This window comes from Canis lupus, chromosome 8, assembly GCF_011100685.1.
Source record: "Canis lupus familiaris isolate Mischka breed German Shepherd chromosome 8, alternate assembly UU_Cfam_GSD_1.0, whole genome shotgun sequence".
Classification (NCBI taxonomy): Eukaryota; Metazoa; Chordata; class Mammalia; order Carnivora; family Canidae; genus Canis; species Canis lupus.
Genome location: NC_049229.1, coordinates 45517154 through 45532358, shown reverse-complemented (window position 1 = coordinate 45532358; position 15205 = coordinate 45517154). Strand labels below are relative to the sequence as shown.

General features: G+C 41.0%; 1 protein-coding gene and 1 non-coding gene across 21 annotated transcripts in view; one reads left to right on the top strand and one right to left on the bottom strand.

Annotated features, from left to right (window-relative positions):
* The window catches only part of SIPA1L1 (signal induced proliferation associated 1 like 1), a 375245-nt gene that overhangs the window by 5775 nt on the left and 354265 nt on the right, over positions 1–15205 (bottom strand). For all 20 annotated transcript variants that reach the window (XM_038545124.1, XM_038545128.1, XM_038545132.1 and 17 more), the window contains 2 exons: positions 13467–13713; positions 664–810 (listed from right to left, as the gene is read on the bottom strand). In XM_038545124.1, the coding sequence (XP_038401052.1) occupies positions 664–810; positions 13467–13713 (394 nt within the window). The remainder of the gene's footprint in view (positions 1–663; positions 811–13466; positions 13714–15205) is intronic.
* Positions 12998–13135, top strand: LOC119873152. The gene has a single exon (XR_005363940.1). It is a non-coding gene; the product is annotated as a U4 spliceosomal RNA (small nuclear RNA).

Genomic DNA, 15205 nt, shown 5'->3' with positions numbered 1-15205 from the left:
AAAACCCAAACCACTCATCTGCTATCACTGTTTGATGAAGAATATTTTAGCACCAAAGAATTTAGAATGATGACCATAGAGTGAAAAAAGGCATTTATGTCCACGTCCACAGATAGCACTGCATTTAGGATGTCTGAGAAAGCAGCTGCAGTGTGAGGGCCTGCACCGAGGCAGGCACCCCGATGGTGGGCTGGCACAGGAGAATGCACATGGAGTTGGGAGAGGTCAGGGAGTCCCCGACATGTGTGGAGCCTGGGGCCAGGCCCTAACACATGCAGCACTACATGAGCACTGCCACCCTTAGGACATGGTGAAGGGTCTCTCTCTGGACCTGTGTTCTTCATTCCAGTGACCGCTGGGCTTCCCCCACTCCTTGCCCCTCCCACGTATGGGGAGGTGAGACATCCATGCTATGAATTCCTAGGTAGAGCGAACGTCAGGCTCCACTGGACTGAATCCCACAGCGTGAGCCTCTACTGCATGCCCAGTAGCTGTTAGCTCCACTGGTTTCCAGCTGTGCCAGTTTAGTACATGTGCCGTCAGTGTATTCACAGCAGCAGAGTGGATGGAGACTGACCAGAGCCTCACACCTCCCCTGCCTCCAAAACTCAGCCTGGCCTTGTCAGTCCTGCGCTTTCCTGCTTGGCTCTTCAGCGGACTCACCCTCGTAGGCCTTGGCAGCATCCACCAAGTTGGACCAATCTAAATCCGCAGCAGTGTCAGGCAGGGGCATCAGGCCAGGGTCAGGCATGGGAGGCCTTCGGGTCTCCTGGACGTCGGTGAGGGAGCTGTCTGAGGCCGAGAACTCTCCTGTAGAAAGAGATGAGAGGTAAAATCCTTCTTGTGCCCACAGGACAACCAGTCAGTTGTTACCCAAAATCCGTTTCTAGTACAGTAGACCATCAGGGGCTACTCTAAAGCTGACATGAACTAGGAATTGGCTTCCTCCAGTCTTAGCTCATTTTTTAATCATCTCCCACTGTCTCATTTCTAGTAGTGTGAGACTTAGAAAAGTTAGTTTTGCATCTGTCTTTGTGGGAGCTGTCTGTCTACAGTGGGATCCAGGGCAGCTCCAGTGTCTTGCTTCCCTGCCGCAGAGCCAAGGATTCAGGGTAGGTCAATGAGGCCTGTTTCTGGATTTTGAAGCCAGACCAGAGAAGCTTGTTGATACCTGTCGTGAGGGATAATGAGGCTTATTCTTACTAGACTGGGCCCTGGGATCTGACCCACCTGCCCGTGGACTCCCTGTCCCCTGGGGATGGCCTGCTGGTTTCCATGGCTGGATGTGTCTGCAGGGTGATGTGAAAACCAAATCAGATTGGGGTGGGGGGGGCTTGATTATTCATATGGAGTTACTATAGGAAGGTGAGTTTAGGGTTGATTTTGGCATTCTTCCCCTTCCCAAGAACATAAGCAGCAACTCTTGGGATCAGTTTTGGATCAGAGCAGTCCAATAGCAGGAGCTGCTTCTAAGGTGACAACTTTAAAAATACATGAAACCGTCATAACAACTAACCCTCGCTTGGCCTGGGGCAGGGAGGAGTAGGCACAATGAGCCACTGTGTGACATCTGAGCGCGGGCTGCTACTGCTCAAGTTCACAGAGGCAGAGAACAGAGCAGGGGTGTCGTTGGGCTCATGCTCTCAACAGGGCAGGAGCTGGCACAGGGACGAGGGCAGAGTGTGCAACTCCTGGAGAGAGGCCACCCTCGGAATGTGATGATACTAAAAATCCATGCCAACACAAGCTAAAATCTCAGTTAAAGTTGCTGAGTGACTCCAGAAATACCTGTTTACAAGGAGTTAAAAAGTTTCCCAAATGATGATAGCCTGGTAAACTAGAGTATATTTAGTGCTTGTTTTCCCTTTCAAATTACATAAAGAACTGCTCTGAAGTACAGCTGCTAGTTATTAATGTGCTTAAATTAGCAAAATGATGAGTAAATGGAAATCAACAAATACTGCCAGATATTAAATGCTCTGATCTATTTAAACGTGTTCCCACCAAGGGTAAGTAGGTGGAACACAATTCTGTGTGTCACTCACAGCCCTTCTGCCCTTTTATCTCTGGCACCCGAATTTCCATATGTATAAAAGAAGCCGCTCCTCCCCATTGCCCAGTGACAGTCGCTGAAACAAGGCCAGGTTGGGGATAAGCCCAACTAGGGTTGCTCCATTTAGGATGTGGGGTCACCGTGCTGCTGCCTGACTTTCAGGAAAGCATGAAGAGGGGATGAGAGGGGCTCAAGGAGGGCAGCCCGTTCCCTCCCTCCCACAGCTGGACCGTGACCACACATGCGATTTCTACATTGCTCTTAGAATGTACACGTCTAAAAGACAGGGTCCACTTCGACGTGACACATGTGGACATGCCTTCACAAAGGGTTTATTGGTGCAGGAGCAGTGGAACTCAGTGGAGAGTGGCCCCAAGTTGGAGGCACATGGGGAGAAAAGGTTAGGGCCTAGTTGGGCACTACCATGAAGTTTTCTCCTAAAGTCAGGATGGCAAAATTGGTCATTTCACATGTCAACTTTGGAGGGTGACATCATGGAGAAAATGGAAGCCAGATTCCAGCTGTAGTCAGATGGGGGCATGGCAGCAGGAGGAAGCTGGCAGGATCCCTGAGTGATGTCTGCCATTGGGGAGAAGGTGAGCAGGATGGAGGTGCTGGAGGAATGCGCACAAGAGTGGGTTGAGAGCTCAGGTGTGATGAGGGGAGAAACCGAACGAGGCAAGCAGGATATCCAAAGAAAATACTGCTTCAGAGAAGCAGCAGAAAGAAAGAGAAACATGGGTATGAATAGAGGCAGAATGCCCAGAAGGAAAAAGGGCAGATGGGAGCCAGGGTTAGAGCTTATCTGTAATGAACAAGCAGGACCCCAGGCTCCATAGCAGGCTCACTACTGGGTGGGTCACAGTTGGGGAGGGTGGGTGCAGAACCCTGGAATGGAGGTGGACAGACTGAAGAGAAAGGAAAAGAAATGTAAACCCATAGTCCCAGAATGTGGCCTTTGATTAGCCTGGGACCTAGTTAGGTCACAGAGCAAACAAGGCATTTATGAACCAAAGGCAAGAACAAGGAGGTGCCTGGCATCAATACACCTTCCCCTAAACCAATACCTGCTCTTCACTGAATGAATGAATCAGTTAACACATGACTGGCTGACACCACAGGCTGTATCCTCACAGTCCAGGAGAGACAGAACAATGGTAAGTCCAGGTTCTTATGGTGGCTTGAAGGAGCCAGTGGATACAAGTCTCCAAAAAATAATTTAATGTTAGCCAAATCTGTCCAATAATAGTAGCATATGGTTTGTTTGGTAAAAATATAATCCCCGAACTACACCTCTGTATTAAAATGGAAATTCAGCAGGTCTTGAGTAAGTTCTAGAAATCTTTATTTTTACCAAGCATGCCAGGAGGAGGTTGTTATATGCATCTGGTGCCCTAGTATTTATGGCTGGCATCCAAGGGATACCCCCTGACTGCCTGGCTCTGGTGGCCAGGGGAGCTTGCATTCCTGGGTCCCATGGGACTTTAACAATTGGAGGGATGGTCCTTGACAGGCTACGGAAAGCAGGGCACTGCACAGAAAGCAGACTGACACAAACTCCAATCTTTCTGTAAAAGAGGCTTATCTGCTGGTTCCAGAGCTTTGGTCTAAGGATATGCTTCGGGTTTGGCACATAACTAAGGGACCATGGCTGTGTCCAAGGGACATAGAAGCCAGTGCATGCTATCTTTGTGCTTGCCCTCTGCTTTCCTCTGGCTCACTATTACCTCTGAGAAAGGAACTTCTACATGCATTTAGCACCCTGGTTTTTATGACTGCCACCCAGGGGACACCTTGAGGTCACCTGGCTCTGGTGGTCAGTGGGGCTTACATTTGAGATTCCAAAAGACTATATATTTGCATACGTCAAGAGCTGCTGCCAGAGGGTCTGGCTTATAATCAGCCTAAATCTGGTGCTGACTGAGATGCTCCCCTTTGGGACACTGGTCTTGGCACACTCTCAACTACTAGGATCTATTAAAAATGAAATGGGCTTTTTGGACAAACAAATGTTTGAGAGACAAGAAAGAGCTAGGGCAGGGTTGAATAAAGTTCATCTCCCACACGAGGCTACTCCTTCAAGACTGGGAGGGGTGGCTGTTTTATCTAACAGATAGACCAATGCAAGGAGTCCACAAAAATGAGGAAACAGAGGAATATGTAATACACAAAAGAACAAGATAAAACCAGAGAAAAAAAATCCTTAATGAAAGGGAGATAAGTAATCTGCCTGACAAAGAGTTCAAGGTAATGGACATAAAGATGCTTGCTGAACTTGGAAGAAGAATGGATGAACACATTGAGAACGTCACAAAAAGAAAATGTAAGAAAATATCAAATGGAAGTCACAGAGCCAAAGAATACAATAATTGAATTGAAAAATATACTAGAGGGGTTCAACAGATCAAATGAAACAGAAGAAAGGATTGGTGAATTTGAATACAAGACAATGGAATTCACCCAATCAGAGCAACAAAAAGAAAAAAAGAATGAAAAGGAGTAAAAATAGCTTAAGCTACTTTATTAACCTGGAGAAGGAAATACACATCTAGATCCAGGAAGACCAGAGAGTTCCAGATAAGATGAATGTAAAAAGACCCACACCAAGACACATTATAATTAAAGTCCCCAAAGTTAGACAAGAGCATCTTAAAAACAGCAAACAACCTGGTATGTATAAGTGAATCCCCATAAGACTTTTCAGCAGGAACTTTCTGGTCCAGATGAGAGTGGCATGACCTATTTAAAGGCTGAAAGAAAAAAATTGCAAATCAAGAATCCTCTACCCAACAAAGGTGTCCTTCAGAATTGAAGGTGAGATCAAGAGTTTTCCAGAAAAACAAAGCTAAAGGGGGCGCTTGGGTGGCTCAGTCAGTTAAGTGTCTGACTCTTGATTTTGGCTCAGGTCATGATCTCAGGGTTGTGGGATTTTGAGCCCTGTATTCAGCTCCCTGCTCAGTGGGGAGTTTCCTTGTCTCTCTTTCTCTCTGCCCCTCCCCTGTTTGTGCTCTAAAATAAATGAATCTTAAAAAAAAAAACCTAAAGGAGTTCAACACAACTAGACTGGCCTTGCCAAGAAATATTAAAAGGAGTGCTAATTAGTAAAAAGAAAACATAAAAGTATCAATCTTACTGGAAAACGTGAACATACAGTGCAGGGAATAGTAAATCTATTACTTACAAGGCTGGTAAGAAGATTAAAAGACAGAAATAATAAACAATTGTTTTACAGTTAGCCTTGAGCAACACAGGTTTTGAACCGCAAGGGTATAGTTCTATGTGGACTTTCTATAAATATTTCAGAAAAATGTTTGAAGATTTGCAACAATTTCAAAAACTGGCAAACAACAATTTAGGATGTCATGAATACAGAAAATATATACAAATCTATTATAAAAAGCTACAACTTTCCAAAATGTGCACATACTGTACATGGCACACTCACAGTTGAGAGGAATGTGACCAAAGATGCAGTATTAAGTCATAATTGCACAAAATTAACTATGGTATGTGCAGTGTACTACTGTGATAATTTTGTAGCCACCTCCTGTTGCTACTGCAGTGAGGCCTAGTGTTCAATGTAGCCATTTAAAATGCATGTGAGGCTAATCATCTCCATATGAGCAGTTTATCTTATATAACCAGTAAATTGGGTATCAGGGTAAAAACTGCTCTCCATTCTCATGTACTTTCATTATGTTTAGTGCCATACCATAAACCTTGAATAACATCACTGGAACCAATTAACAGTGCCACTAGTGATGCTGGAAGTGTTTCCAAAAAGCAGAGAAAAGACATGAACTAACACGAAAAAGTTGAATTGCTTGCTATGTATCACAGGTTGAGGTCTGCTGCTGCAGTTGCCTGCCATTTCAAGGTAAATGAACGTAGCCTAAGGACCACTGTGGAAAAAGAAGAGGAAATGCACGAAGCTGTCACCGCAGTGGTGCCAGTAGGCACAAAAGCCTTGTACTTTTTGTGAAAGAACTTTTTATCTCCTATCAGAAATGTGGCTTTTAGGTGGGTCCAGGACTGCTAATAAGCAAGGCATTCCTACAGACTCTCATATGGTTCGAGAAAAAGCAAAGTCATTATATGACAACTCAAAGCAAACAGAAGGTGAAAGATCTAAAGCTGCAGAATTTAATGCCAGCAAGGGATGGTTTGATAATTTTAGAAAGAGGTTTGGTTTTAAAAATGTCAAGATAACAGGAGAAGCAGCTTCTGCCAAACAAGAGGCAGCAAACGAGTTCTCAGACACCATTAAGAAAATCATTGAGGAGAATGGATATCTGACTGAACAGCTTTTTAATGCAGACGAAAGTGCCCTGTTCTGGAATAAAATGCCACAAAAGACATTTATTATTTACTCCATATGAAGAGAAGTGAGCAGCAGGATTTAAGGAAGGGAAAGACTACTATTTTGTGCAAATGCAGTTTGGTTTAGGATGAAAACTCCCCTTTTCTATAATCCTACCAACCCCTGAATCTTGAAGGGAAACAATACCAGCTGCCAGACTTTTGGCTGTATAAGAAGACCCTTTTTCTGGACTAGTCCCATTGATGCTTTGTCCATGAAGTCAGGAAGTACCTTGCCAGTAAGGAATTGCCTTTTAAAGTACTTTTGATACTGGACAATGCCCCGGCCACCCAGAACCCCATGAGTTCAACACCAAAGGTGTCGAAGTGGTCTACTTGCACCCAAACAGGACATCTCTAATTCAACCTCCAGATCAATAGGTCATAAGAACCTCTAAGGCTGATTACACACAGTATTCTGTGGAAAGGATTGTCAACACTATAGAAGGGAACTGTGATAGAACATCATGAAATTCTGGAAGGATTATACCGTCAAAGATGCCATCATTGTAACAGAGAAAGCCATGAAAACCATCAAGCCCTAAATAATGGATTCCTGCTGAAGAAAACCGTCCAGATGTTGTACATAACCTCACAGGATTTATGACAGAGCCAATCAAGGAAATCATGAAAAAGACTGTGAATATGGCAAAAAAGGTAGGAGGTGAAGGGTTTTAAGATGCAGATCCTGGAGAAATCCAAGACTAATAGACACCACATCAGAGGAATGAACAGAAGATGACTTGATGGAGATGAGTGCTTCCAAACCAGTGCCAGATGAAGAGGAACAAGACTTAGAAGAAGTGCCAGAAAACAAATTGACATTAGATAGTCTGGCAGAAGAGTTCTGATTCTCCAAGACTGCTTCTGACTTCTTTTACAACATGAACCATTTTAGGATATGGGCCCCAAAACTAAAGTTCACAGTGGAAGGATCAGTACTGTATAAAAACATATTTAGGAAAAAAAAAAAAAGCAGAAAAGCCAAAAATGACAATGAATTTCCATAGAGTTACATGGAATATGTCTGCCTCTCCCACCTCCCCTTCCATCTTCGCCATCCCTTCATCTTCTTCCCTCTCCTCTATTCAATGTGAAGACAAGGGTGCAGAACCTTTACAATGATCCACTTCCATTTAATGAATAATAAATAATCATCAAGCCATATAGTTAATAAACTTATCTGTTGTTTTTGTGTGAAAATCTAATAACTCTACAGCAAGAATTGTACGAGATGCTTTTGTGTCATCATCATCATTGCCAAAGTATTCATCATATAGAAAGAAAACTGAGAGTGTAAGTCTTGTATGGAACCGGATAGCCTGTCCTTACCTAGGCATTTGTGAGTGATGTTTAATATAAAATTAATATTTTAGTTTTCTTACTGTTTTATAATTTTGCTTTCAAGGAATTACATTAAAGCATGCCTCTCACTCTTGTAACTGAGAAACTGTATCAGCCTATTATCACAGGTAAGTGATTTTTTAAAAATGTAACAATGTTTCTAAAACTGTACTATGAATATGACTGTAGTACTTTATGCCATAAAATATTTTTATTGATTTATTCATTAGTGTATATGCAAGGCTACTGTGAAGAATTGTATCAATTCCACTAGGCTACCATAGAGCAATCATATTGCTGCTGCTTCACTATCAATGCATGAATTGTTACATCTGTAAATAAGTACAGATTTTTTCACTTTTGATACAGTTTCACTTTTGATGTCTAGTCTTAGCAATGTGTATAATATCTACAGTGTTTTGTATCATATTAGACAAAATTGGGATAGGTACTGATAGATGGTTAATCATGTAAATAGACAAGGTAAACTTATGGTATTGGTAAAGACCGTACTGTAAATGTGTCTTCTTATGATTTTTACTTTTCTTTTTTCTAACTTACTTTAGTGTAAGAATATAGTATATAAGATCTATAACATATAAAATATTTGAAATGACTGTTTATGTTATTGGTAAGTCTTCTGGTCAACACTAGGCTCTCAGTAGTTAATATTTCTGGGAAGTCAGGTTTACATGGATTTTTGACCATATTCCCTTGTTTCTCAAGGGTCAACTGTAATTAGGTAAGGGATACACATGATAAAAAGATGTAAACTGTGACATCAAAAACAGAAAATGTTGGGAGAGTAAAAATGTAGAACTTTAGAATGCATTCTAACCTTAAGTTGTTATGAACTGAAAATAAATATAAGTTATAGGAAAGCTTCATGGCAACCACACAGCACAAACCTATGATAGATACACACAGAGGATAAAGGGAAAGGAATCTAAGCCTAACACTACAGAAGGTTATTAAACCATAAAGGAAGAGAGCAGCAGCAGAAGAAAGGAACACAGAAGAACTACAAAAGAGCCAAAAGGATATGCCTATCATTATTTATTTTATTTTTTTTAAAATTTTTTTTTAATTTTTATTTATTTATGATAGTCACACAGAGAGAGAGAGAGAGAGGCAGAGACACAGGCAGAGGGAGAAGCAGGCTCCATGCACCGAGAGCCCGATGTGGGATTCGATCCCGGGTCTCCAGGATCGCGCCCTGGGCCAAAGGCAGGCGCCAAACCGCTGCGCTACCCAGGGATCCCCTCATTATTTATTTTAAATGTAAATGGACTATATTCTCCAATGAAAAGACAGAGTGGCTGCATGGTTAAAAAACATAACCCGTCTATATGCTGCCTGTAGGAGAGTCACTTGAGAAGTAAGGACACATTGAAAGTGAAGGAATGAAAAAAGATATTCCAGGTAAATAGAAACCAAAAGAAAGCTGGTATAGTTACACTTATATCAGACAAAAAAGACTTTAAAACAAAAGACTATAATAAAGACAAAAAAAGGCATTCCATAATGATAAAGGGGTCAGTCCAATAAGAGGATATAGCATTTGTAAAATATTTATGTACCCAACATTGGAGTACCTAAATATGGAAGCAAATATAATCAGACCTAAAGGGAGAAATAGCAATTTGGTAATAGTAAGGGGACTCTGATAACCCACTTTCACCAATTGACAGATCATCCAGACAGTCAATTAGGAAATATCAACCTTAAATGACACACTAGACCAGATGGACTTAACAGCTATATACAGAATATTCCATCCCAAAACAAAGGAATATACATTCTTTTTCAGTCACACATAAAACATTCTCCAGGATGGATCATTATGTGAGGTCACAAGTCTTAATAAAATTAAGGAGATCCCTGGGTGGCTCAGCGGTTTGGCACCTGCCTTTGGCCCACAGCGTGATACTGGGGTCCTGGGATCCAGTCCCGCATTGAGCTTCGTGTGGAGCCTGCTTCTCCCTCTACCTGCGTCTCTGCCTCTCTCTCTCTCTCGATGTGTCTCTCATGAATAAATTAAAAAAAACCACAAGTCTCAATAAATTTAAGATGACTGAAATGAAATTAAACATCTCTTCCCAATTACAAGAAGAAAACAAGAAAAGTCACAAATACGTGGAGACTAAATAACATGCTACTAAACAACCATGGGTCAAAGAAGACGTCACAAGAGAAATCAAGAAATATTTTCAGAAGAATGAAAATGGAAATACAACATACTGAATGAAGCTTATGGGATGTGGACAAAGTAGTTCCCAGAGGGAAGTTCATAGTGACAAATGCATATCTACATATCAGGAAACATCTCAGATAAACAATCTAAATTTACACCTGAAGGAACTAGGAAAAGGGCAACAAATAAAGTCCAAAATTAGTAGAAGAAAGGAACAGATCAGAGTGGAAATAAAAAAACAAAAATTAAGACACGAAACAAAAAAATAGATCAGTGAAACTAAGAATTGGTTCTTTGAAAAGATAAACAAAATTGACAAAGCTTTAGCTAGACTCACCAAGAAAAAGAGAAGATTCAAAATCAGAAATGAAAAAGCAGACATTATAACTGATACCAGAGAAATAGAGGATCTTGAGACTACTATAAAGAATTACACATCAACAAACTGTGCAGAAGAAGAAATGCATAAACCCCATAAACATACAACTTGCCAAGACTGAATCATGATTATGAGACTGGCATGCCACCTGCTGTGCTAAGTCACTAAGACTGAATCATGAAGAAACCGAAAATCTGAAAATCTGAACAAACTAGTAAGGAGATGGTTGGGAGGTCTGTGATTACTGATTCAAACAAAAACCCAGGAACAGATGACTTTACTGGTGAATTCTATTGAACATTCAAAGAAAACCCTTTTAAAACTCTTCCCAAAAAAGGAAAAGCAGCAAAAGAACACTTTGAAGCTTATTTTATGAGGCTAGCATTACTCACCTTGATGCCAAAACTAGATAGGGACACCACAAGAAAAAAAAATCACAGGCCAATATCCCTGATGAACATAGATATAAAAAACTTCAACAAAATGTGAGCAAACCAAATTCAACAAAACATTAAAAGGACCATATACTATGATTAAGTGGGATTTGTCTCAGGGATATAAAGATGGTTCAAAAAAAAAAAATAAAGATGGTTCAACATCCGCAAATCAATTAATGTGATACAGCACACTGATGAAATGAAGGATAAAAATCATATAATCAACTCAGTAGATGCAGAAAAAGCATTTGACAAAAAGCAACATCCATTTATGACAAAAAAAAATCTCAAAACGTGGGTATAGCGGGGATATACTTAAACCTAAAAAGGTCGTGTATGACAAGCCCGTAACTGACATCATACTCCATGGTGAAAGCTGAGAGCTTTCCTCTAAGGTCAGGAACAAGACAAGGATACACACACTCACTACTTTCATTCAACAAAGTATTAGAAGTCCTAGCCAGAGCATTAGACAAGGGAAAAGAGGCATCCAAATATGATGCAAAACTCACTATTTGCAGATGGCATGATATTATATTTGGGAACCCTGAACCAAAAAACTCTAAGAATTAATAAAGGAATTCAGTGAAGTTGCAAGATACCAAATCAATTCACACAAATCTGTTGCACTTTCATACACTAATAACAAAATATCATAAAGAGAAATTAACAATCCCACTCATAAGTCTATCAAAAGGAATAAAATACCTAGGAATAACTTTAACCTGTACACTCTAAGACACTGATAAAAGAAACTGAAGACACAAATAAATGGAAAGATGTTCCATGCTCATAAAACAACTAATATTGTTAGAATGTTCATACTACCCAAAGCAATCTACAGATTCAGTGCAATCCCTACTAAAATTTTAATGACATTTTCCACAGAAGTAGAACAAGCAATCCTAAAATCGTAATTACAAGAGATTCTGAATAGCCGAAGCTAATCTTGGGAAAAAAACAAAGCTAGAGGTATCACACTTCCTGATTTCAAACTACATTACAAGGCTATAGTAATGAAAACAATACGTTATTGGCATAAAAACAGACACATCAATGGAACAGAGAGCCTAGAAATGAACATATGCATATGTGGTCAATTAATTTATGACAAGGGAGCCAAGAATATACAATAGGGAAAGGACAGTCTCTAATAAACAGTGTTGGGAAAATTGGGGACAGACACATGTAAAAGAATGAAACCAGAGCACTATTTTATACCAATCCACAAAAGTTAACTCATTATGGGGAAAAAAAAAAAAAAAGGTTAACTTCTTATGGATAAAAGACATGATTGTAAGTCCTGAAACTGAAACTTCCAGAAGAAACACAGGCAGTCAGCTCTCTGACATCAGTTTTGATGATAATCTTTTGGATTTGACACTAAAAGCAAAGGTAACAAAGGCAAAAACAAACAAGTAGACTACACGCAAATGAAAAAATTTCTGTGGAACAAAGACAACCATTAACAAAATGAAAAGGCAACCTATGAACTGGGAGAAAATATTTGAAAATCAGGTCTGATCAGGGGTAATATTCATAATATATAAAGAATTCCTACAACTCAATAACCAAAAAACAAACCAATTAGAAAATGGGCAGAGAATCTCAATAGACATTTTCCAAAGAAAACATACAGATGGCCAACAGAGGTAAATGGAATAGCTGCTCAGCATCATTAATCATCAGGGATTTGCAAATCAAAACCACAGTGAGATACCACTTCACACTTGTTAGAGTACCTATTATCCAAAAGGGAAGACACAAACATTGGTGGTAGAGAAAAGGGAGCTCTCGTGCATGGTTAATGGGAATGTACATTAGTGTAGCCGCTGTGGAAAACAGTATAGAGGTTTCTCAAAAACAGAGCTACCATATGATCCAGAAATTCCACTCCAGGTATTTATCTGAAGAAAGCAAAAACATTCTTGAAAAAAAAAAGTATCCCCATGTTCACTGCATGAATGGCCAAGATACGGACACAACCTAAGTGTCTACTGATGGATGGATGATATATATATATATATATATACATATATATATATATATATAATGGAATATTACTCAGTCTGAAAAAATGAAATCTTCCCACTTGCAACAACATGGATGGAACTTGAGGGTCCAAGGCTGATTGAAATAAAAGAAAGACAAATAAGTCACAGGGCTTACTGTAATGTACAGCATGGTGACTACAGTAATAATTACCACATATTTAGAAGGTGCTAAGAATGAGCTTTGTGCAGTGGTAGTATCGTAGCCAATGAGGGTTATCCGAGGCACGATTATTGCTAATAGAAGGTGCTAAGAATGAATCTTAAAAGTTCTCATCACAAAAAAAAACTTTGCAACTATGCAAGGTGACGAGTATTAACTAGACACTGTGGTGACCATTTCACAACAGATACAAACATCGAATCATTATGTTGTACATCTGAAACTAATATAATGTTGTAAGTTAGTTACATCTTGATAAAAAATAGAACAAGCATCCCAGATGACTCTTCTGGTCTGGTGAGGCTGAGCACCTGTACCCCACGGTCTAGGATTACAGGTGCCAGGCTGATAGAGGGAGGTTGGTGAGCTGAGAATTGGAACAGGCAGGCCACACCTCCTCCAGGCACCACTCTGTCAGCACACGGAGTGGCCATTCTCTTTGGGGACTGGCCTCTTTGCAGGGCTGCGGTGGGAACACTAACTTACCATGCAACGACTTCATTCCCAAGGTATAAGAAGGCCTCCGCAATGGGAGAGACTTGGGAAGAGAAGGGTATGTGCTACTGAAGAGGACGTCGTTGGGCAGGGCTTGGTCCAGAAGTGAAGCCCTGGAGGTGAAGAAGTGCTCCCTCTGGCCACTGTATATGCTCTCATCTGACAGCGTTCGGTGCAGGGCCCGTCTTGAGGTGGGGGTGGGAGGAAATGGGGACTGAGGAGAAGATAGTGCGTGGAACTGTAAAACAGAGTCACGACAACAAAGTTAGTCTCCTGGGCCGCACCCCCAGGTCCTGGGTTGGGGTGGGGGGAACGGGCTGACAAAACTCACTGCTCTTAGAGGGCACACTCCTTTCAAATCCTGGAGCTTGGCAAGGAAGCCTCCAGGCTCCAGAGTCTCTATCTACACATCCTTCAGAGCAGAGGTGGGAGTTCCTTTATCCTTGTGGCTCAACATGCTGCCTGTAGCCTGTCGGTGCCACACGATTCAGATGTGAGAGTAAGTAGATAGAGCAGGACCATGTTGTGGTAAGAGCAAGATAACAATCAGACAAAGAGGTGTTTTATCTGAATCATGTGCCACTGACCGAATCTGAGCCCAATATGTCTCAGGATTAAATGAGCCACTGGACTGATCACAATAGCGTTTGTCAGTGGTCCCCAGGGGAACAGCCACAATGCCAGGAGGGTGTCCCCAGAAGCCTAGCAAGTGATGCCATGTTTGCTGGGCAACGAGCAAAAGATCATCAGAACAGATTAACTCTAGTAAGTAGATGCCTCTTGATAAACATCAACTACTAATAGTGTATTTAATGAGTTTCAGATATTGTTTTTTAGGATGGATCTCTATTCATTAAATTAAAATAGGGAAGCCGTCTTAGTAAGTGACAAATATTTATACAGTTATATATAAATGGCAGAAGTTCTAAATAGCTGCTATCTCTGTCTTTTGCCTTGCTTACCAATTTGATTTTACATGAGATTCTTCTGCAGAAAGCAAGCTCGACTCCCATGCATTGAGAAACAACAGACACATTAACAATATTTAAATTTCCAGCCTGAGAGCCAAAAGAGTATTTGGTCTGTTAGCAATAAAGTTATACTTATTCATTCCTCCTTAGATTAGTGTTCACCTTGACAGGGAGAACAATGTGGAGGACAGGTGAAGATGTGAGTAGGAGGGCTGAGTCATAGCTGGCAGAAAGCCTCTGTGGGACTTTCCATGATACTTTGAAGGGGCAGAGAGATAGTGACACAGCCACGTCTCCATTTAGGACCCTGAGAACAGCACTGACACCTGGCTCATTCATGTGCTCTGGGTCTAACATGCTTCTGTTCCTCAACCCAAGAGTTAATTAAGCCAAAGCTACCCACAAAGTGGTATGCACAGTTGCTGCAATTATCGATCAAACATGTTGTAAATGAGCCCCAGATGTAGCCAACTGTGTAAAATTGTGTTCACTTCTAAAAATTCATGAGTAAGTGGAAGGTACATATATGCTTGCCCGGAAGATGAAGCTGCTGTGATAAATGCTCTGTGTCTTTAAATGCAGAGAACTGGGTATGGAAACAGTGATTTCTCTTTTCACCTCATAGATAATGGTGGGCATTACAGAGGTTAAATGGCTTGCTGATTATAATTTTAAAAAATATAGCCAGATTCACTCTCTCCTATCTGCAAGCTTCTAGGACTATCACATTAAGGCTCCTGCCTACCGGGCCAGGCCCCA